This window comes from Macrobrachium rosenbergii, chromosome 22, assembly GCF_040412425.1.
Source record: "Macrobrachium rosenbergii isolate ZJJX-2024 chromosome 22, ASM4041242v1, whole genome shotgun sequence".
Classification (NCBI taxonomy): domain Eukaryota; kingdom Metazoa; phylum Arthropoda; class Malacostraca; order Decapoda; family Palaemonidae; genus Macrobrachium; species Macrobrachium rosenbergii.
The window spans coordinates 18,736,712-18,757,946 of record NC_089762.1 but is presented as its reverse complement, the minus strand read 5'-3'; the positions used below and the strand labels follow the sequence as shown (position 1 = coordinate 18,757,946).

The 21,235-nt window shown below is 41.7% G+C and overlaps 1 protein-coding gene across 1 annotated transcript; it reads left to right on the top strand.

The window, feature by feature from the left end:
• Window positions 1–14,586: 14,586 nt before the first annotated feature.
• LOC136850607 (DNA polymerase III PolC-type-like) lies at window positions 14,587–17,944 on the top strand. Its single transcript, XM_067124288.1, has 3 exons — window positions 14,587–14,821; window positions 15,080–15,185; window positions 16,161–17,944. The coding sequence occupies exon 3, from the start codon at window positions 16,169–16,171 to the stop codon at window positions 16,940–16,942; it is 774 nt and encodes a 257-aa protein (XP_066980389.1). The 5' UTR covers window positions 14,587–14,821; window positions 15,080–15,185; window positions 16,161–16,168; the 3' UTR covers window positions 16,943–17,944.
• Window positions 17,945–21,235: the final 3,291 nt, after the last annotated feature.

The following is a 21,235-nucleotide window of genomic DNA, read 5'->3' as shown; positions in this document are numbered from 1 at the left end:
CATCTCGAGAGACTTGCTCTCATTAGCGTTATCGAGGTTATGGCCTCATATCACTGTCTTTGAGGTGTAGCCGTTTCTATTTTAGGGTGACCAAATGCGTATGAGTTATACACATCAAGGTAGAAACGTTTATCCTGTAAAGGACACAGAGCAGTTTTTTCTGTTTTGTTAGGCACATTGTCCCTTTAACATTCTGTAAATTGTATAGTTCAATTAAGGTAATCTCATTCTTACTAACTACAACTTTATACTGGTCATGACTTGGGGCTTTTTGTTTCGACCTTTGTACACCTTTCAAAGTATTAGTGTTTTGTCTGTCAGGTGCGAGTATACTTTAGGTTTTACCCCTGATGAACTCCTGAAGTATCCTGACCCTGTTTCTATTTTCACTAGGCCGAGATCTACTTTCCTGGAGGAGTCATGTAATGGGTGAGATTTAGGGGAAGTTAATGGAATCTGTATGTAAATGCAGTGGTCCCTTCAAATCACGCATAAGATCTTCGGTTTCTAAAGTGAAAAGAAGCTATCAGTGTCCATATAAAGCAGCTGTACACTGTCCCTGTAATGTGCTCTCAGTACATTATAGTAAAGTTTGTAAATTTTATATTTAGCGAGATCTAATACACTAAATCCAATATAAATGGGAGTCTGCCAGCACGGTCTCACAGCTGTGGTTAATAATGAACCGTTCCTCGTTAATCATATCGAGCAACTTATACGTATGTTTGGACACATTTCTAAACAGGCTGTCTCCACTCGTTACTACAGTATTTCTATTAGCATAATTCAGAGAATTTTTATGGTGACACCAAAAAGTCCATTCATAAGGATTTTAATTATATTCCGCTTATCAGGTCACTTTCCTTGGTTCTTTGCGCTTCATCCTGCATTATGTAATCTTTAAGGTTGGTGTCCTGCCTGAACTTATAAACTTCTTTTATACATTCTATTTCAAGGCCTAGCTTCATGAAAGTTTTTAACAGTGGGGGCATATTAAATGGTTCTTCATAGGCAGGTGCATACCCACAAGTTTAACATTCGTTTTGGGGTTTTGATATTAAATTTTCTAAATAGGTTTTTAGTAAATTGGGATACATGCTCTTCTCGTATATTCATATGATGTAACGCGAGAGAAAGTATCCGTATCTCTCGCCACGTCGTCCCGCACCTGTTTGGTATCTAAAAGTATAAAGTATCCATATTCTCCTTGTGAATCAATTGTGGTAATATCACTTTAAATAAACTCTTCTAATTTGGGAGATGTAAGTTCCGTTATCATGTCCAGGGCATCTTATATTCGGACATCGTTGTCAAAAACATAGTGACGTCAAATCCACAAAGTACTGTACTGTATATATGTCTGTTTAACGTGATCTTTGAAGTGCGACTTGACATATGGATTCGAGGCGATAGTGCATCTGTTTACTAGACTGCAAAACCCTCCTCTGATATTGAAGTAATTAACTGATAAAACTCCCATCGCTGATGAGTGGGAGTCGCACCTTCAAGAATACAAAAAGCTTCCAAGGAGAGGGAAGTGGAAGTCAAGCCATGCACAGGATCTAATCCAAACTGCTCGTACGTAGTGTCTCTCCAAGACATGTAAACATATGCAGTAAGCCCACATCCATGAGCAAGTAGAGGAGACTGTAATCCAGCAAGTTCTTACATTGGAATTTTTTTCTGTACCACCTTTACATGTTCATAACCTTCAACAGTCATTTCTCATCCGAAAGCTTAGAACTGAAGGCATGCATTGGAGGGACTCTCGACTTGTTTAAAATTTTGTAACCCGTTACATTGTCATACACGGGTAATATTGTTTACCTGAATTTAATACCAGGTTTTTACCCTCGTCGGAGTAGCAGGATAATAGCGTGTGGGTGATTTCCAGAGAACAGTTTAAAGCAATGTGGGTTGAGGATAAACTGGCCAGGCTCTCTAATCATATTCCCACTGTCAACGAATTTGATACTCCCTGTCCGTGCCGGGTAATATTTCCCTCCATCCCGCTCTCACTTATTTGAACTTTATTTTCGGGCAGGACTCTTTGAGGATGAGACAAATGTCATATGAGGGATTATGAACGAGGACTGTTAAAGTCTTTGGCCTGTTGACTATATTGAGGTTGCACTCTACACAAAGCAACTATGTAATTATCTTTGGGGAGGTGATGCGTGTGATGTCTGACTTTTATAACCTCTCCTCTAAATTTTAGGTTACATACTTGACAATATAAGTTTTCTTGATATTTTGCCTTGAGCGCTCAGCCATCTTTACTTCATACATAGGAATATTATTATGCGGATCTCGGCCCAGTCATTTAATTGCTGCAACATTGCGTTAATACAATCATTTCCATGGCCTATCCTATGCCTGTTATATTCCCCACTTCTACCATCCACGATGGTATAGCAGTAGGCATATTCCTTCTGCTTAGTGACAATTCTCGGATCCTCATCTGCATCAGGGTTGACATTATATGCTTCAAGATCGAGGAACGCTATGTGAGATGTCTTATGCAATACTTGAACTTTTCTTAAAGTATTTGAATTGCCTGGGGCGGGGTATTTCACCATAGTTTTGGCGTTGCATGTTAGTGTGTGTGACTTTTGAATTTCAACTGGTGAAAAATGTCAGGCGGTTATAACAGATGCTATGAATATTTTTCTTGAGCTTCTTAATTTATGACAGAATGAATTCATGAACGCTGTCATGTCCCTGACTAGGACAGCGTGTTCATTATTGATAAGAAGTAGAGTGACAGGTGTTCACTGGTTGGCTTCCCTCCTCTTTTAGCTAGGTGAATTTCCCACTTATCTCCACTGCCCGGCTTCGTGTAGATTTTGGATAATTTATAAAGATAAATGTTAGTTCATTCATCTTCTCAATTTTTTTTTTTAGAGTAGCTAGATTTATTTCTGTCTAGGGATCGTACTTTACATTAATCTATCCATTCCTAATAGTGGTTATCACTGCTCAGGTGAGGGTTATCCTTACATATACAGTATCTGGTTTCTTTGCTAGGGATTTTATACGCTAGCAGACAGGTTATCAAACAGTTATAGCCTGAGCGTATATTCACAATGATGACTGCCTTGTAATCCTTTTTAGAGACTCGGCATAATTTTGGATATTGGTGAGTCCACCACAGCTGTATAAATTACCGCTGATTTTTCCAGAGCACGATACGCCATCCTGATCCTTCACACACCCCGAGGTGTTCTTCTAAAACGCTTGGGAGGTAATTGAGGGCCGTGTTGAATAGCTCATGAATCCTCTCCTTTCTGTAAGAACCACCGGAAGTATTTATGTAAAAGCGATTGGTTTCAGAACTGTCAGCTGTTAGTTTTTCAAGACTGATTATAAGTGACAGGTAAATGTTGCCAGAGTATGTGCCTAAATCATTAAATGTTTTATTCACGTCCATATTGATCCTATCCTCACCTTGTTGTAATACAGTCATCACGTCGACATGGGACCCTACTGGTGCAGAATAATCTTAAATATTTACTATTCTGTTACCTCTATATCTTTGTAGACTCAGTGTAGGTCTGGTTCCAATGCCTCTTGTCGTCTCCCTGTTTCTAGTCTTCGAAAGTATTTGATGTTGCTTCCTGGTTTCTGGTATGTTCCTGGACTGGCACTTCACCCATAGGGGCTTGATTATTGGTGATATCTTGGCTTGGTATCCTGTTAAAAATCCTTCGAAAGGATCCCCCTCCTATGAACATCTGTAAAGTAAGTAAAATAATGAAGGCAACGGAATGGGCTGAAAAGGGTATGTGATACATAAATGTGGGTATGTTATTTCTCAGATCGGAGATTATATTTACCGCTGAAACGTACCAGGATTCAATGTATCTTCATCAGGAGATCCAGAGTGTCCAGTGCACATGAATTCTTTATAAGGATTCCCATCATCTTGTGGGGCTGGGCTGCTCACTGTATCCTGTTTAGGATCATCATTACAGGTTCATTGGATGGCTCCGTACCTATACACGTGAAAAAACATTAAATAGAATGCTTCATCCATAGGACGGACATCAGACAGGTATTGACATTGCTATCAAAGTTATTATTACTTTTCTCAACACACTGATGATACTTTGTCATATACAAATACTTACATTGATAATGCGGGGACTTGACAGATGCCATGATTGCACCTAAGCTTTTGTTAAACGCCTCGTCGTATTTATCACTGGGGTTATGTTCACTGTTGGCAGATCCAGGTGTTGATGTGTCTGAAAAAATAGAGAATAAAGCAAATAAAAAGGAGGTTGTCATAGAAATAAATAACGGGTGGGTGTTAACATTGAGAGTTTCGTCACTGATAATACTGTCACCTGAGGGAGTAATAATATCGTGCTTGCATAGATAGTCCGGGTATTTGATAGTAGTCATGATTCTACCCAGACTTTCATTAAACACGTTGTCATCTTATTCATCACTGTGGGTGGGTTTGGGTGTTGATGTGTCTGGAAAAAGGAAGGCACCATTTAATTCAAGCTGTAAATCATAGGCATCTGGTATAACGGCAGTCAGGTTTATTATTACTGTTATTGTCATCACCAGTATTGTCAAAGGGAATTATATATATTCTTACAGTGTAAGTTCATAAACTCGAGTGCAGAAGTTTCTTCAGGAGTGTGATCATACACTTCTTGTTGACATGGGACATCAGTGAAGGAGTATTTAAATTGGGTATGTCACGATTCTCCATTTCCATGTTTCTTCACAAACGGTACGTTCTCTCCTGTGAACTCAGATATACAGATTCAGGTCTGATTCGGTCACTGTCTTGTATGCTTTTGCTCCTCTCCTGTTACTCCCATTCCCTCCTCGAACTTGTAACTGAAAAGAAATCTTATAGGCCACCTGACTGTGAGTGTCACTGATGGAACAGAGAAATGACGATAAGGTGATACATCACAAGACGGGCCCTGTCTTCCACTTGCCGCGATGATGTTATCGAGAGCACCTGACTCAGAGTCAAACTGCTGTGCATTTGTAGCTTGGATGGAGAGGAAAAGAGAGGAGGGTCTGATTTGATGAAGGGGTGGAGGGGTTATACAAAGAGGGGAGGAGAGAGAGAGGGGAAGGGAGGGAGGGAGAGTGTGTGAGTGTTCAGAAACTGTCCTTTTCTACATAGATGAACTATAAAAGCGCATAGAAAATTAATAAAAATACATTAACAATAATTTTGTGTAAAATTAACTCGAAAGTGTCAATAAAGGAAAAGATAAACATGTATGTAGATGGAATAAGTGAAGGAGTTATACAAAGAGAGAGAGAGGATGGAAATGATCCTCTTCTACAAAGATGAACTATAATAGAGAAATAAATAATTAAAAATAATCTTCTGTACGTACTGCCCTCTGAAGTGCCAAAATAAATAAAAACACTTTGTGTACGTAGATGAAATAAATTATACAAAATAAATAAAAACACCTCATGTACATAGATGAAATAAATGATACAAGGTAAATAAAAACTTCATGTATGTAGATGAAATAAATGAAATAAAACACCTCCCATGCGTAGATGAAATAAACGAAATTATACCCAGTGTAAGATGAACTCTTATCTTGGACCAGTCATCTTTGATAACATCTCAGGATCAGAGATCAGATGGGATGGCAGCGCCCTTTGACCGACAACCTTTGGCAGCGTGAGGCGATTTGGAAATGAGGGGATTTGTGCCTTTTTCCCATACTCGTCTGTACCCCTCTCAGCAAATGTCAACTCTAGCACAGCTTGAACGAGAGATTCTGGAGATGGAGCAGGTGACGCCACTGCAGAGTACACTGATGACAGCTAAGAAGTCACAAGGACTGAGGCTCTAGGCACAGAAGCAGATCTTACCTTACAGACCTTACAGTTCGTTAGGGTTGCCCCAGGTCCCTCAGTGTGAGGCACCTCTGATGTCTACCAGAGAATTGCTAATTGGATGGTCTGGGATGCATCTTAGATATTTGTCAAGCTTATTCTTAAACACATCTACGCTCACTCTGATATGTTCCTCGGATGAGCTGGTAGCGCAATGAATAGATGCTGCATTATCAATGCTGGTGCGTGGTGGATTAATGTCCTGTGTGCTTTCCTTAGTTTTCCTGGTATAGTTTTGGGCACTATTAATCTACCTCTGATTGCTCTTTCTGATATTTTTAGCTCCAAGATGTTTTCGGTAATTCCTTCTGTTTCCATGCCTGTATTATCATGTAGCGTTCTCTTCTCTCCTTTCGAGAACACACACTATTTGTGCAATATCCTTTTTAGTAGTGTGGGTACCATATTATATTGCAATATTCAAGTGGACTATGTACATATGTTTTATAATGCATAATCATGTGTTTGGCTTATCTTGTTTTGAAGTGCTGGAACAACATTCCCATTTTTGCTTTGCATTTTGCCAAATAGTATTGCTATTTGATCATTGCATAACATATTCCTATTCAACATCACACCAAGGTCTTGAACTGCTTCCCTTATTTGTGATTGTCTCATTATTAGGTCCTCTATATGCATATATACTGCATTCCTTCTTTATCACCATAGTTTTGATTCAAATTTATCAGAGTTAAATACCATCCTATTTACCTCTGCCCATTTATATATTTTGTTTAGGTCTCTTTGTAGCAAGTTCCTATCTTCATCACAAGTAATTTCTCTACTTATTCTTGTGTCATTGGTGAAACTTCTCACTACCGAGTCCTTAACATTACTGTCTATGTCTGCAATCATAATCACAAACAGCAATGCAGCTAACACCGTACCTTGTGGCACACCAGATATTACCTTAGCTTCATCCGATTTCTCGTCATTTGCAATCACTATCTGTTTTCTGTTTTGCAAAAATTCTTTTATCCATCTTCCTACTTTGTCCACAATGTTATGTTTTCTAATTTTTTTGCTAATATATTATGGTCTACCTTGTCTAAAGCATCTGTATCTTTTTTGTTTATCATATTTTTATATATGCTTTCATGGTGGACTAACAGTTGGGTTTGTGTACTTTTTTCCAGGTACAAAACCATGTTGTCCTATATTAAAAACTATTTTTCATTAAATGTTTCATTATATTTTTTTCATTACCCTTTCATACACTTTCATAATATGAGATGTCAGACTCACAGGCCTATAATTACTTGCCTCTAGTCTTGATCCACTTTTGAAAATAGGGATATATGCTAATTTATGCTCATCATAAATCTTGCCTGTATCTACACTTTGTCTTAATAATATTGCGAGCAGCTTTGCGATTGAACTAATTTCTTTAACAAAATGGCAGGGACGCCATCTGGTCCGGCTGCTGATCCATTTTAATTTCATTAATAGCATGCACAATATCATTGACTTCATTAATATCTATGTCCAATAAATATTCACTATTTTCATCTCTTATTTCTGTATCATTATCTTCATTATCAATTCTAGGTGTAAATTCACTCTTATATCTTTCTGCTAATATGTTACATATTTCCTTTTTTCATTCGTTAATCGCCCTTTTTTTCATTCTTAATCGCCTATCTCTACTCTTCTTTTATTCATCTTTTTGCATATAAGTAAAAATTTTGGGGTTTTGCGTGATATTTGTAGTCTTTTTCTTCTAGGTCCCATTTTTCATTTTCTTTTGATTGTACAGGGTCTTTTTAACTTCGAAAATTGGCAATTTTGGGCGCTGAAAATCGGGATTTCCGCTCGTCTAATTGGGTATTGGCACTGATGCATACCTAACAGAGGCGCTGATAACTGAAAATCGGCACTTTTTCGATGTCGATACCCCCGAAAATTTTTCATTTTCATCACACCCTTTGATAACCAGCGACTGTGTATAATCTTTTGTTCTGCATTTTCTATTTTACTTTTTAGTTCCATCACTTTCCATGCATTCTTTTCTTTTTGCAAGAGCTTTTTTCCACTTTCTGATTTTCTGGAACAGGATCCTTCTGTCTCTTGGTATGCATGACTGATGTTTACTTTTCTTCTTCTTTATTTATCCACTATATTTTATATAATATATCCATATTTACCTGTATATTATCACTTAGAAATATGTTTTCCCAGTCTTTGTTTAATTCTTCATTTATTTCTGACCATTTTATATTCTTACTATAGAAATTGTATTTTCCATATCCTTCCCATTTTTTCGTCTCTTGCTTATCTCTGTTTTCACTTGCTTTGGAATGGACTGTTAATTCTATGACATTATGGTCTGAAATACTCGTATTATATACTATTATATCTTTAACATAATTCACCTTGTTCACAAATACTAGGTCTAAAATATTATCCTTTCTTGTTGGCAGGTGATTTATTTGCTGGATGTTATATTCTAGTAGCATAACTAATAGTTTTTCAAATTGCCTCTTATCTTCTGCACTATCACTCTCTTTTTTTATATGTATAAATACAACCACAATCTCCTATTCATTCTTTCCAATCTACGAAAGGAAAGTTAAAGTCTCCGGATATGAGTATGTTCCATTCTTTGTGATTTCTACATATATCTAATTTGTCTATTATTATATCAAACACTTTAGTATTAGGGGGTATTATGATGTTCACTAATTTTTCATATTCAAATTCTACTGCTATTAATTCACACTCTGTTACTATATTTCTCGCAGATTTTTCCTTGATTTACGTCTCTCCCATATATCGCGGATCCCCCTTGATTGTTATTTTTTCTATCTGATCTATAAGTTTGGAAACCCTTTATCTGATCATCATTACCAGTCTCTTGGGAGTACCAGGTTTCACTTATATTCATTATATCTATTTTTTCAGTTTGGGTTAGTTCTTCTAAGAACTGTTTTTCTTTTGAGTTAACTTGAAACTAAACCATGCGCATTCATCACTGTGATGGTTTGCATGTTATCCCCATTATCTAATATGGGTAATAATAAGGATTTTCCCATGTCTCTTTCCTGTTCTGATATGTTGTTCTTTTCTTCATTTCCATAACTTCGGACATTAAAAAATCCAACTTTTCCAATATAGTTGATCTTCCATCTTCATATTTATTCATTTTGTGTTTGTACCTGCATCTATCTCCATATCTGCACCATCCCTTTGCATCATAGATACATTGCTCCGTTGCACTGTACCTGCTGATGCCTCATATCGATGCTGACATTTCATAACGTGGTGCTGGCTTGCTTTTTTCCTTTGTCTCATACTCTTTATTCTTTGTTTCATTTTTACTTTGATTTTTGAGGCCCGAGTTCGACTCTCCGGCCGGCTAATGAAGAGTTAGAGGAATTTATTTCTGGTGATAGAAATTCTGCTATAATGTTTCAAATTCCACAATAAGCTGGGTCCCATTGCTAAGTAACCAGTTGGTTCTTTTCACGTTTAAGTCTAATCCTTCAGGCCAGCCCTTTTAATCAGCTCAGTGGTCTGGTTTAAGGTTACTTACTTTCTTTACTTTGATTTTTTGATATGTATTTGATTTTGATTTTCGTTCTTCATGGCTACAGGATGCATATACCTGCACTTTTTGTTGAATCTGCACCTGTTTCCTTCTCTCAAGTTTCTGCATATTTTTGGATGTAGATCGCTGCATTCAACCTCATAGCCGTCTAGATATGCACATTTGTCGTAAATCTCATAGTTGTGACATATCTTGGGATGTTTGTAGTGACATCTTTCACCAATCTGCAGTTCCCTCTTTTCAAAAGAGTGCAGACTGTCCTTTTTTTCTTTTTTCTTTTTTCCTGTCAGTATGTATATCCAGGTACAACCTCTTTGGGATTTTGCTTTTGGTTGTCATTTCATAGTTTATTTCTTTGTATGTATGCTGTTGTGTTGCCTCATATGTAGAGTCTGAGTTTCTCTGCATCCATACTCTTATCCTGTTCTTTGTTTTCATTATTATTTTCTATCTCTTCAATCTTATTTTCTTCTATTTCATTTCCTCTTCTTCCTCTTCCTCATTTTCTTCATCGTCAACTGTTTGTACATTAAGTCTTGACTTAATAACATTGTCTATCCATATTAGACATGTTGAGCAAAATACTTTTTGTGTCCTTTTTTTTTTATTTTGCTGTACTTCTGCGCATGTAGGGTGAGTTGGTACGTGGCATGCACAGCATTTCCTTCTCTCAGGGTTTGTGGATTTACAATGCTATACCACATTACATAGATTGCATGCTTTAGGTATTCGTTTTCCTATTGCATCAATTGGTATATTCACCATATTCACCTTGCTCATTTTCTTTGTTGGAATGTGTTGATTGATGTAGATTTTCTTTAAGTCTCTTGATCACTTGGACTTTCTTTTGTATTCCTTCAATTATTTTCATTGTTTTCTGCTGACTTGTTCCAGCTTAGAGGATCATATCCTTTCAGTATGTCTGTGTATGTTTTTGCATCTTTTTGGTTGGAGTTATTGATCTCAACGATAAGAAACCCCAGCTCCTGCTTGCCAATTCATCATATTGGTAGTCTGCTAGGCAAGCAAGATTTCTCCATCTTTTGCCGCTGTTCTTGCTAGACCTTCCATGATGCTCAATTTTTAATATTTCCTTAAAAAAAAAAAAAGTTGACGCTTTATCGTGCTATTCTGAGAGCCCCTGGTCTGGAAACTGTTGTGGTGGCTGAGTTGGGACCCTGAGAAGACATTGTCTTGTCAAAAGTCGACCCAAGATGATGCAAGGGAAAGTCTGATGGCAGATGAAATTCACCAGGAACAGCAGCACGTGACCCAGCTGAGCGATTGGCGGGACTGGGGACTGTCATGGCAGCCGACACGGGAATGGGAATGCGAGAAGACATGAAGTGAGATAACAGGCCGGTCTAAGGTTGGTGCCCTGATAGGCCTAACAAGGCCCAGATGTCTGACATCTATGTATGCGATCCTGAAATAGTAGAAAAGGTGGTGCTGCCTCCACCCTCCTGGGGAGAGAACCCCCACCAGAGAGAGAGAGAGAGAGAGAGAGAGAGAGAGAGAGAGAGAGAGAGAGAGAGAGAGCAGGGAGCAGCATAAGGGATAATATTTCCTGACCTCTCTCCTACTTCCTCTTATGCTGCCTCTCCCAGTATCTTTGTCCAATATGTTTGTTTCATCTGGTCCCTATTAATCTTTACCTGTTAATGCTTCTATAAGTACTCATGATTTGGACGGCATATTTCAGTTACAGAAGTCTTATACATGGTTTGGTATCTTATTCCCTATAATGATGTACATCGACACATCTCTTTATCTGAGTTTTCCCTTGTTTCTTAAGGTTACATTTTGTGGGTGATCGTGTCCTGATTTCACTACACTTAATACTCTGTCACACTGAGTGTTCAACAATTAGTAGCCCAAAGTTCCTCGTTGTCTTCCCTACTTACACTTCCATGTCATTTATCATTTCCATGTTTTAATACCACGCTTGTCATGGCTTCCTTCTGACCCTATTAATATACCTTCTGTTTACGTCTTTCATCATGTCCCCTATTTTAGGCTACTAACCATCAGCAATGTCCACAATCAGGTGGAACTATGTATCACCCAGAAAAACCTACATTTAACTTCGCATTTTTAGAAAATCCATGATAAGTTCATGGTGGACATACTAAAGACAGTTTTTTTAATGGCAGTTGTACACTTTAGGACTAATACTTGAAAAGTTCCCATTGTGAGGTAAATCTCCAACCATTCCAGTGTCTTATCACCAAAGCCTGTCCATTTTAAGTCTCATATCAGTGATTTTTTTTATTCTAAATACTGACAGATTTTCTGGTAAAGCATCTTTTTAATTATTCCACGAGTTCCAGGGGGACATAGCTTCAAACTATAGTTTTTTGTTACTTTGGTCGGTATGATTCAAAAAATTGTTCAACTCCTTCTCCTTCTGGAAGCTGATTTTACGCAAGCCACTTTCTCACAGTTACAGGCTTTTATAGTTATACAACACAACATGAAAACTTCAAGCATGACAATTTCTTATTACAACTTCATGAAAAACCGCTGCTAAGACTTCGAGAAACTTCGTTGTTGTAATATCTGCCATGGGAATGGGAAAGCCACAACACGATATTTTGCCTTGCTGTGGAATAGAACAGAAAATATAGGGTTTAGGCCAAAGGCCAAGCGCTGGGACCTACGAGGTCATTCAGCGCTGAAAGGGAAATTGACAGTAAGGAGGTTTGAAAGGTGTAACAGGAAAACCTCGCAGTTGCACTATGAATCAACTGTTAGGAGAGGGTTGAGGAAAGGAAGATGGAAGACAGAGAATATGAATGGACGCAGGGTAAAAGGAATAAAAGAGGTTGCAGCTAGGAGCAGAAGGGTTGCTGCAAAGGAGCCTTGCTTAAGTGTTTCTCTTTTTCCTGCTTTTACTGTACATCCGTTCATATTCTCTTTCTTCCATCTGACTTTCCACCCACTCTTCATATTCTCTTTCTTCCATCTGACTTTCCACCCACTCTAAAAAATTGCTTCCTAGTGCAACAGTGAGGTTTTCTTCTTGTTACACCTTTCAAGCCTTCTTACTGACGGTCAATTTCCCTTTCAGCGCTGAATGACCTCATAGGTCCCAGCGCTTGGCCTTTGGCCAAAATTCTATATTCTATTTTATTCTACTAACCCACAGACAAAGACTTCTGGGCCCTTTCTTTTCTCTCGGGAGAAACTGTTCCCAGTTATCTTCTGACAGAAACCTTCTTCTCTCGGCTTGCCTGACTGCATCCATCAACTGGACCAGTTCAATGAATTGTCTTTCCGGCGAAGAGAGAGTTCACGCATTCACTCGTTTTATGATCGGTTATTGTATTTAGGTCACTGCGTTCAAGGGGTGTTAGTGCGATATCCTTGTAATATACTGTGCTATTACATATTTAGAACCGAAAGTGTGACATCATCTTTGTGGAAATTATTCACATCTATAGTATAACTGCAAAGCATCTGAGCATACTTTGTGAAAGTGAAAATATTTATATCGACATTTATACATTATAATTATATGAATGTCTTTTCCTGTAATACCACAGTGTAATATGAATATAAGAAGGCCCATAAAACACTATTTAAACGTTGCAACCATATATTTCGGGCACTTGCTTCTGTGCCCCTGTTCACTGGTAGAGTATGGACAGATGAAGAATGTTACAAGGGTATAAATACAAAGCATATATAGGTGTGTGGCGTTAAGTCTGTGATGGTATGCAGGTGACCGTTTCCTAAGGAGGAGGAGAACCAATTCCCTAGTGGTTTTGGCCTCATTAACTCCCGTTTGGCGACGATTCTGGAGTCGCGTTTCTGGGACATCTTCTTCAGGGCCGGTCCACGAGGATTAAAGCGTCGATGTCGTCCGATTTCAATGTCCTCACAAGCAAGTTCATATTGTTGGTTTGATTGATAGTCAGAAGGACATGTCATAAACTAGATGGCGGAGCTGGTTTTCAAAAGTAGCTGTCCGTACAAAAGAAAGATGCTGGAATCTGCTATCATCAATCACACCAACAATATGAACTTGTCAGGAGGACATTGGAAATCGGACTATGAGTCTTTTAAGCTGCCTTTCCAGCCTTCGCGTCAGTCACCAACAAGCGACTCTCTTCTAGATATGTGATCCTGTGTAGATTTCCACTGTCGCGATGAATGTAGCCTAGGCTACGAACACTGTAGCCTAGGCTACGAACACTGTCATTATTAGTGCCTGGTATCTGTATGAGTTTTTAACCGTTATCATCATCATTATTATCTCCATGCCACGTAAGTATGCGTTATTATCTTATTGTTATCACTCCTTTTCGTTTCTTTTTTTATATAAATGTAAATGTGATTTTATCTACACAGGTTTAGCTCGAGCTGTACTTCTTCACCGTGGAACGCCCAGCACTTACGACAAGGGTTGTTCCACTATGTGACTCAGCCCTTTTGGGCGTCCTGCATAATTATGTACTGTATCGTTTACTGATGCTGCTACGCCTCTAGTTCCTCATTGGATGGGTGGTTATCGTCCTCAGCTAGCACTCTGCTGGCCCAGCGTTCGAGTCTCCGAACGGCCAATGAAGAATTAGAGGAATTTATTTCTGGTGATAGAAACTCATTTCTCGTCATAATGTGGTTTGGATTCCACAACAAGCTGTAGGTCCCGTTGCTAGGTAACCAATTGGTTCTTAGCCACGTAAAATAAATATAATCCTTCGGGCCAGCCCTAGGAGAGCTGTTAATCAGCTCAGTGGTCTGGTTAAACTAAGGTATACTTTTTGCTGCGCCTCTCACAGTAGGGGGCGACCAATAAAAGAGGCCTCTCACGAGGCACAAATCACTTCAATTCTAGAGCCTTTGAGCATAAAAAACAATGTACAAAATGCGCACAAGTTTCTTCGGCGCAATTGAATTTTCTGCATAGCGTATAATGCTGTATGAAACTTTCAGCCATGGCCCGGTGGTGGCCTGTGTTGTTGTGGACGCACGATCACGGCTAACTTTAACCTTACATAAAATAAAAACTACTGAGGCTAGAGGGCTGTAATTTGGTGTTTGGTGACTGGAGGGTGGATGATCAACATACCAATTTGCAGCCCTCTAGCCTCAGTAGTTTTGAAGATCTGAGGGCGGACGGACAGATAAATAGCCACCTCAATAGTTTTCTTTTACAGAAACACAAAAAAACAGAACACCCTCAGTGGACGACCCATACATTTATCATCCCCACAGGTCGCCAGTCAGACTGAGGTCACGAGAGCAGGAATTCGAGTTCAGGCTGGGCCGGACAGTACCCTCCTCTGTGAGGTGTCCTCGAGTAAGACTCGCAACCAGACCTCTGAGCTTGGAGGGGAAATCAGCGTTCGCCTCACGATCCCGGAGCACAGTCAGCAGGTCAGACCATAATGAAATGAATGCAGGTCGGCTGTGTCTTTTTAGTATATATTTAATATAGTTTTGATTAGGTCATAATCTAAACAGCCAAGTAATCAAAAAATAACTGTGCACTAGGCTGAACGCACACACAACCTCATTACAACTTAGCAACAAGAGTCATTGCCGTAAACGAAAATTCACCTACCGTCATTATTATTATTATTATTATTATTATTATTATTATAGCACATGGAAACATCTTTTTGTTTTTTACAGGCAAATACAACAACTTCGCCTCCATCTGCAGAACGTTCCAACGAAATTCTCATCAAGATAGAAAACATCAAAAAGGAGCCATTCTGTGATGAAAAGCATTGGAAAGGTATGTAACTGATATATATGAACACACACACACACACACACACACACACATATATATATATATATATATATATATATATATATATATATATATATATATATAACATATCAAACAACCACAGTGGCCTCTTCACTTCTGGATTTCCTCACTTTCAGATACCTTGCCGCCAACAGCCACAGATCCGTCAGGCCAATCTTCAACGGCCGTTAACTGTGTGAACCTTCAACATACGTGTCAGAGTGAGGCTATCCTTCTCATATCCAAAAAATCTGAGAAACTTCAACATACGTGTCAGAGTGAGGCTATCCTTCTCATATCCAAAAAATCTGAGAAACTGATAAGTTCAGGAAATGATTGGTAAGTTTAGGCTCTCAAGCATCTTGGCTATTCAGCGTTAAAGACAGTGAAAAGAGAGCTTTGGAGTGGTTGAAAGGCAAGACTGGGGAAGGGAAGCAGGAACGGAGGTAAAGTAAAAGGCTAAAAAGTATCTGGAGCTAGGGGCCAAGGGGACGCTGCACACACCCTACAGTGCACCACCTGAGGAGTACTGACAGCACTAAGAAGTCATTATGGCTATTTGGTGTCTGCGAAAGTTCTGTGGAAGAGGAAATGAATGTAATATGGCTTCTAGCAATAAAAAAATATCTTGAATAAAAAGTTTACTGGGTCAGAGTAAGGTTACATCAGGAAAGTATAGTTGTAGTATTAAAGTAGTTTAACCAGACCACTGAGCTGCCTTTCAGCTCTTATAGGGCTGGCTCGAACGATTAGGATAAAACACCACATAGGCTCACGTTCTCATACTGTAACACATTCACCGTACTTTTGGGTTAGGTAAGACAAAGATTACCACAGGCTGGCTCAGGTAAGGTAAGATGCTTTTCTGGTCTATGCTGCACACACAGAAAGACATCTATGTATAGGAATAGAGACTCCATCTCATGTTTCAATCTGCTTTCACCTTTTCTCGTTTAGCTGGTGGGATGGAGGCCAAGTGTGAAGATGTACCCGAGAAACACGGCGAGAATGCTTTGCACAAAGACAGCTTCCCACCCAAATACCCTTCCATCAAGAAGGAAAGCGACGAATCTGCAGAGGCCTTGGCTTCATGCCATCCTGTAAACGGCGAAAGGGAACTGGCGCAGATCAAACCTTCAAAGGAGAATGAAGAAAAGCTCGTGTATTTCGATTTGGAAACTGGAGGACTCGCAGAGGCCACTGACATTTTGCAGATTGCAGCTGTGTGCAACAGCCAACAATTCATGAGGTACGTGACACCTACCAAGCCAGTCCATTTCCAGGCTCAGAGAGTAAACAAGCTGAGAAACAGCAATGGAGTCCTGGAGAAAAGAGTATCCCAAAATCCACAGAGGTGGGAAAAGGTTCCTACTCAACCTATAATTCACACTCTGCTTGAATTCCTGGAATGGCTGAACTCTATTGGCCCATGTTACCTGGTTGCCCATAATGCCTCATTTGATAAAAATCACCTTCTCTACCATGTGAGAGAGTCCAACTTACTGACGAGGTTGCACGAGAACGTCCTCGGCTTCATTGACACCTTGCAGTTCTTCAGGAAGGAATACCCAAGGCTCAAAAAACATCCTGGGCACAGCCTGACAGCTCTGGTAAAACAAATACTGGGGGAGACATACGATGCCCACGACGCTCTGGCTGATGCTCAAGCTCTGCAGAGGTTGATTGGCAGTACAAATGCGGATCGTCACACTCTTCTTCAATGCATGCTGACATTTTAGGCATGAATATATATATGAGCTTGATGGCGCGTGCTACACTGCGCTGGAACCTGGCTCTGCCCATCATGTCTTCCCTACCCTCCCGATCCCCTACCTACCCCACCCTCACCCGGGGCAGACAAACAGGTTTGCAGGAGGAGGGTGGATGTGTGTGTTACAATATCATTTAGACAAGAGAGTGACTGGTTTGGAGTAAAAATGTGTCTCTCTGAGACAAGGTTGCATAACGTCTCTTTACCTAGAGAAACTGGAGAGTAAACGTGGGCAGGTAAGGTTGGGTAAATGGAAACCAAGAAGATGGACCAACCATTGTTTTTATAAATGACAGAAGAAGAATTGACAAGAGAAGAGGCGAGTTACAGGATGGGTGAAGCAAGGAAGGTAACAGAATGTATGCAAAACAATGAGAAGAGACTTGGAATGATAGGAATGAATGATAGGAATGCATCAGAATAATGTTTAACCAATTCTTCTTTATACAAGAGATGCGTGGATGGATGCTGAATGCAATTGAGATAAAAAAAAAAAAAGATTGAAGATGGTGAGATGAACTCTTTGCGTAGTATATGTGGTAGAAGAAGAAATGAAATACTAAGAAGTATGGAGAAGTGGGGAGAAGGTTTAGCACACAACACGCAAGGATGAATCACGGTGTTCTGAGAAGGTCTGTTATGTAGAAAGAATGAAATGTCTTGAGAGAGGTATTGAAGGGGCAGGGCCTTAATATCCAGGAGGAGGTACAGACTACCAGACAGCAGGTGAATGGTGCAGAGTGTGTGTGTGTGTGTGTGTGTGTGTGTGTGTGTGTGTGTGTGTGTGGAGGGTTGCATGCCCTCCTGATGTTGTGGAAGTTTTCTACAAAGGAAGTCCACCTCTAATTCAGTAGACAGAGCACGTCTTGTTCAAACATGTATCCCCTGACGTTTATCAAAATAAAGTTTATCTCTGGCATCTTCCGTTTCATTTCCTGCCTCTTTTTAGATAGCAGTTGTCGCTGACTTAAGAAAAGGCTGACACACCCGCCCTAACGTTGCGTCTTTAATGAGAGCAGCAGCATTTCTTCCCGAGTTGATAAAAAAAAATATTGAGATCAAGTCAATAAAGGGACCTGTAACGACCCGAGTGGGCCGTTATGCAGGTTCTTTAACATACTCAGGACGGGGCTGTCTTGACTGATGGCAGATGCAACAAACAAAGGAGGAAAACAACAAAAACAATATGAGCTTAGAGTAATTTATTTACAATATTTCAGTGGTCAGAGTCTGGTAAAAGATAAACCATAAATAAAAAGGCCAAAGAGCGGCACTAAACAAAAGCAAGTTAATGTTTCAAAAGTAGCATTAAACAAAAAGGCCAAAAATAAACAGCAGCAGGCAGAAAAAAAACAAACACGTCCATCAGGGCACCGGGCCTTCCTCAGCTGTACAACAGGGACAAAGCCACAAACCAGAATACCCCGATGGAGACGTCGGGACCTCACGCTGTCATCAGGATAAACAGCTCGTGGTCACTGACTACTCTTAGATCACCGCTCCACCTCTCTGACGTGCTCCGCCGTGGCGTGCTCAATTGCTGCTCAAAAACTCGACTGGCGTGAGCTCGAAAACTGCCTGCCACCACCGCTACTCTCAGCTGCCCTACCAGATGACTGCGGCGAAAGAAAACGACGGCTCACCAGGCGAACATCAAAGCAAAACTTGAGGTAGGGAGGCAGCAATCCACAAAAGGGAACGTGGGGGCAGCAGTTCCATAATATCATAACGTGACAGGACATTCTGTAGACCAAGTCTTTCATGAAAATGATTCCTCTCGTGATGCCCACAAAGGCATTATTTCTTCTGGGTTGTCTGAAATATAATAGAGTTCACAAAGTCATTTGATCAGTTATTAAATCTCATTGAAAAAAAAATCCTCCCAACAGAGTTTCAAACGGAGCTTATAGCTTCTGGTTGCTACCATGTAAACTCAGTTGCCTAAAAAACAGTGGTCTGTAAAGGTGTCAAAGAAGCGAGCAGGTAAAGGTTACTGCTACAGTTTATTACAGATCTGGCTGACTTATATTATAGGCCGACTGGCTTGAACCGTGAGAATAATGGAATTGACTGTGACCTGAAGTCGAAACAATAAACAATAATATACAGTGAGCAGTGCAGATGCAATACGAAACATACAGAGACACAATATAGATGCAGTCTTGATGCCTGTGAATGAAGAAACATGCGATACACAATGTGTGACATTACGTATAAATACCATAAGTAAAATGATAAAAATCGTGACCTGGCACGTTTTAGGCGTATTCTAATTTAGCTTGAAAGCGAGAAGTCACCGAAAACAAGCTCAGCGGGGCTAATTATTGGCGCCGCCGAAGCACTATCCTGGCGCCGGGTGGTGACTTTGTCTCCCCCAAGGCGAGGGGCGGCGTCTGATTAATCCTGTACCTGGTGGGGCTGAAGGGTGCATGGCTCCTTGCAGGAATAACTGAGGGCCTCCTGCCTGTGAGGCTGTGTTTGGGCGGTCCCTTCCTGGGGCGCGCGCCTGCGTGGTGAGCGTGCTGGAGTGCGTTTGGCGGAAGGGTGCTGCGGCGCTGCGGGACTCTCCGACCCACCCCAGAAGGCGGGCTTTCAGCCAGTCTATGGAAACCAGTCGTTCCTGCCTGGAAGTGCCAGCCGGAACACCGCCTTGTTCGTTCCAGCCGCAGCCGGAAGGGTCCCCTGTAGAACAGTTGGTGGTGGGCGGGCGGCGTCGACTCCTGAAGCGTGGAGTGGACCGAGCAGCTGTGGCGGCACGAAGGTGGTTGCTCTGTCTATGTATGGCGCCTGCAGCGAACACCGCCTGACCACGTCTTGGGCCTCTCTGAAGACGGGGAGTGGCGATCATCCGTCACGAGCTCTCCGGCACCACAGGGGTTCCCATAGGTTTTGTTCCAGCTGCGGATGGGGTACGTCGGCTCTGGGGCGGTCCTGCGGCGAGGAGGACCCACGGCGCGTGATGTTTCCAGTCCTGTGGTGCAGCGGGCCATGAGGATGATTTTAAGGACCGCCTGTGGAATCGATTCGACCAGGCCGTTAGCCGCTGGGTTGTATGCTGTGGTGGTGTGGTGCATGGTTCCCAGCAGTTGAGCCAGGGCAGACCACAGCTCGGAGAAGAGCGGGGCCTAGCCGGTTTGGCGATGTAGTCCGGGGCGCCGGCGGCTAACCCAGCTGGAAACGGGGCCTCGGCGCGCAGCGCTGGCGATGTTCTGCATGGGGCGTGGCCGGGCCACCTCGTTGAGCGGTCTACCACACCGTGAGAGTATCTGGATCCGCCTGATGGAAAGGGGCCCGGCAGCGTCGATGTGGATGTGGCGGCGGGCGCCCTGGTTGTGGGAACTACGCCTGCCCCGACTGGATGGGCGACCCACTTTACTGGTCTGGCACTGCAGGCACTGTTTGCCCAGGCTGGCGTCTTTTTGCAGTGCCAGACGGAGCTTTTTGAAGCAGTTTGGCGTGGTCACCGGAGGTGTGAGAGGCCGTGGATGATGTCAAATACCTGGCCCGTGAGGCTGGAGACAAGGGCGGGGCTGGCCTGTGCTGATGTCACAGAGCAGGCCGGACCTCCGGGCGGTGCGTCCGCCACTGAGGATGTGATGGCCGGTGCGGTATGCTGGGGTTTCAGGTCGGCCTGTTCTCTGGCAAGGTCTGGTAGTCTACGCAGCTGCACTGCGTTCAACTGGCCTCCTGGAGGCGTCTGCTGCGAGTTTTTCTTGCGGAGGTGCCTGGCGGAACAGGTAAATTCGTATGGCTGAGAGGTGGCTGCTGTCACGGAAGACCATGCGTCCTTGTAGTGAAAAGCATGCGAACCAGTGGCTGGTGGTCTGTGAAGATTGTGAGCGTCCTCGGGAGGCTTGAAGTGCGAACTACGCGTACATCGCGCAGAGTTCCCTGTCGAGTGCTGTATCGGACTCTGCGGGATTGAACTTCTTGCTGAAGAGGCGATGGGCTGGGGCGCGTTGATCAATTTGCTCAGGAACAGCACATGTAGCGTTACTGGCGTCTGTCGTCAGCTGGAGGAGCCCAGGATCCTGGTGTGCCAAAGCGATTTGCCTTAGTGAGGCGGCCTTGCGTCCGGGAAAGATCTGCTCTGGCTGGAATTTAGAACAGAACCGGTTGACCTCTTGGGACTTCCATCAGGGGGCCGTGGTGTCTTGATCCGAGGATGGGCGCCTGTAGAGAGATTGACCATCCCAGGAACTCCTCGGGTGACCTTGATGGAGTGGGTGTCGGGGAACTTTGCTCAGCTAACACCTTCTGA

Excerpts from the sequence above, each read along its gene's own strand:
- LOC136850607 (XM_067124288.1), top strand. The coding sequence starts at position 16,169 with ATGGAGGCCAAGTGTGAAGATGTACCCGAGAAACACGGCGAGAATGCT.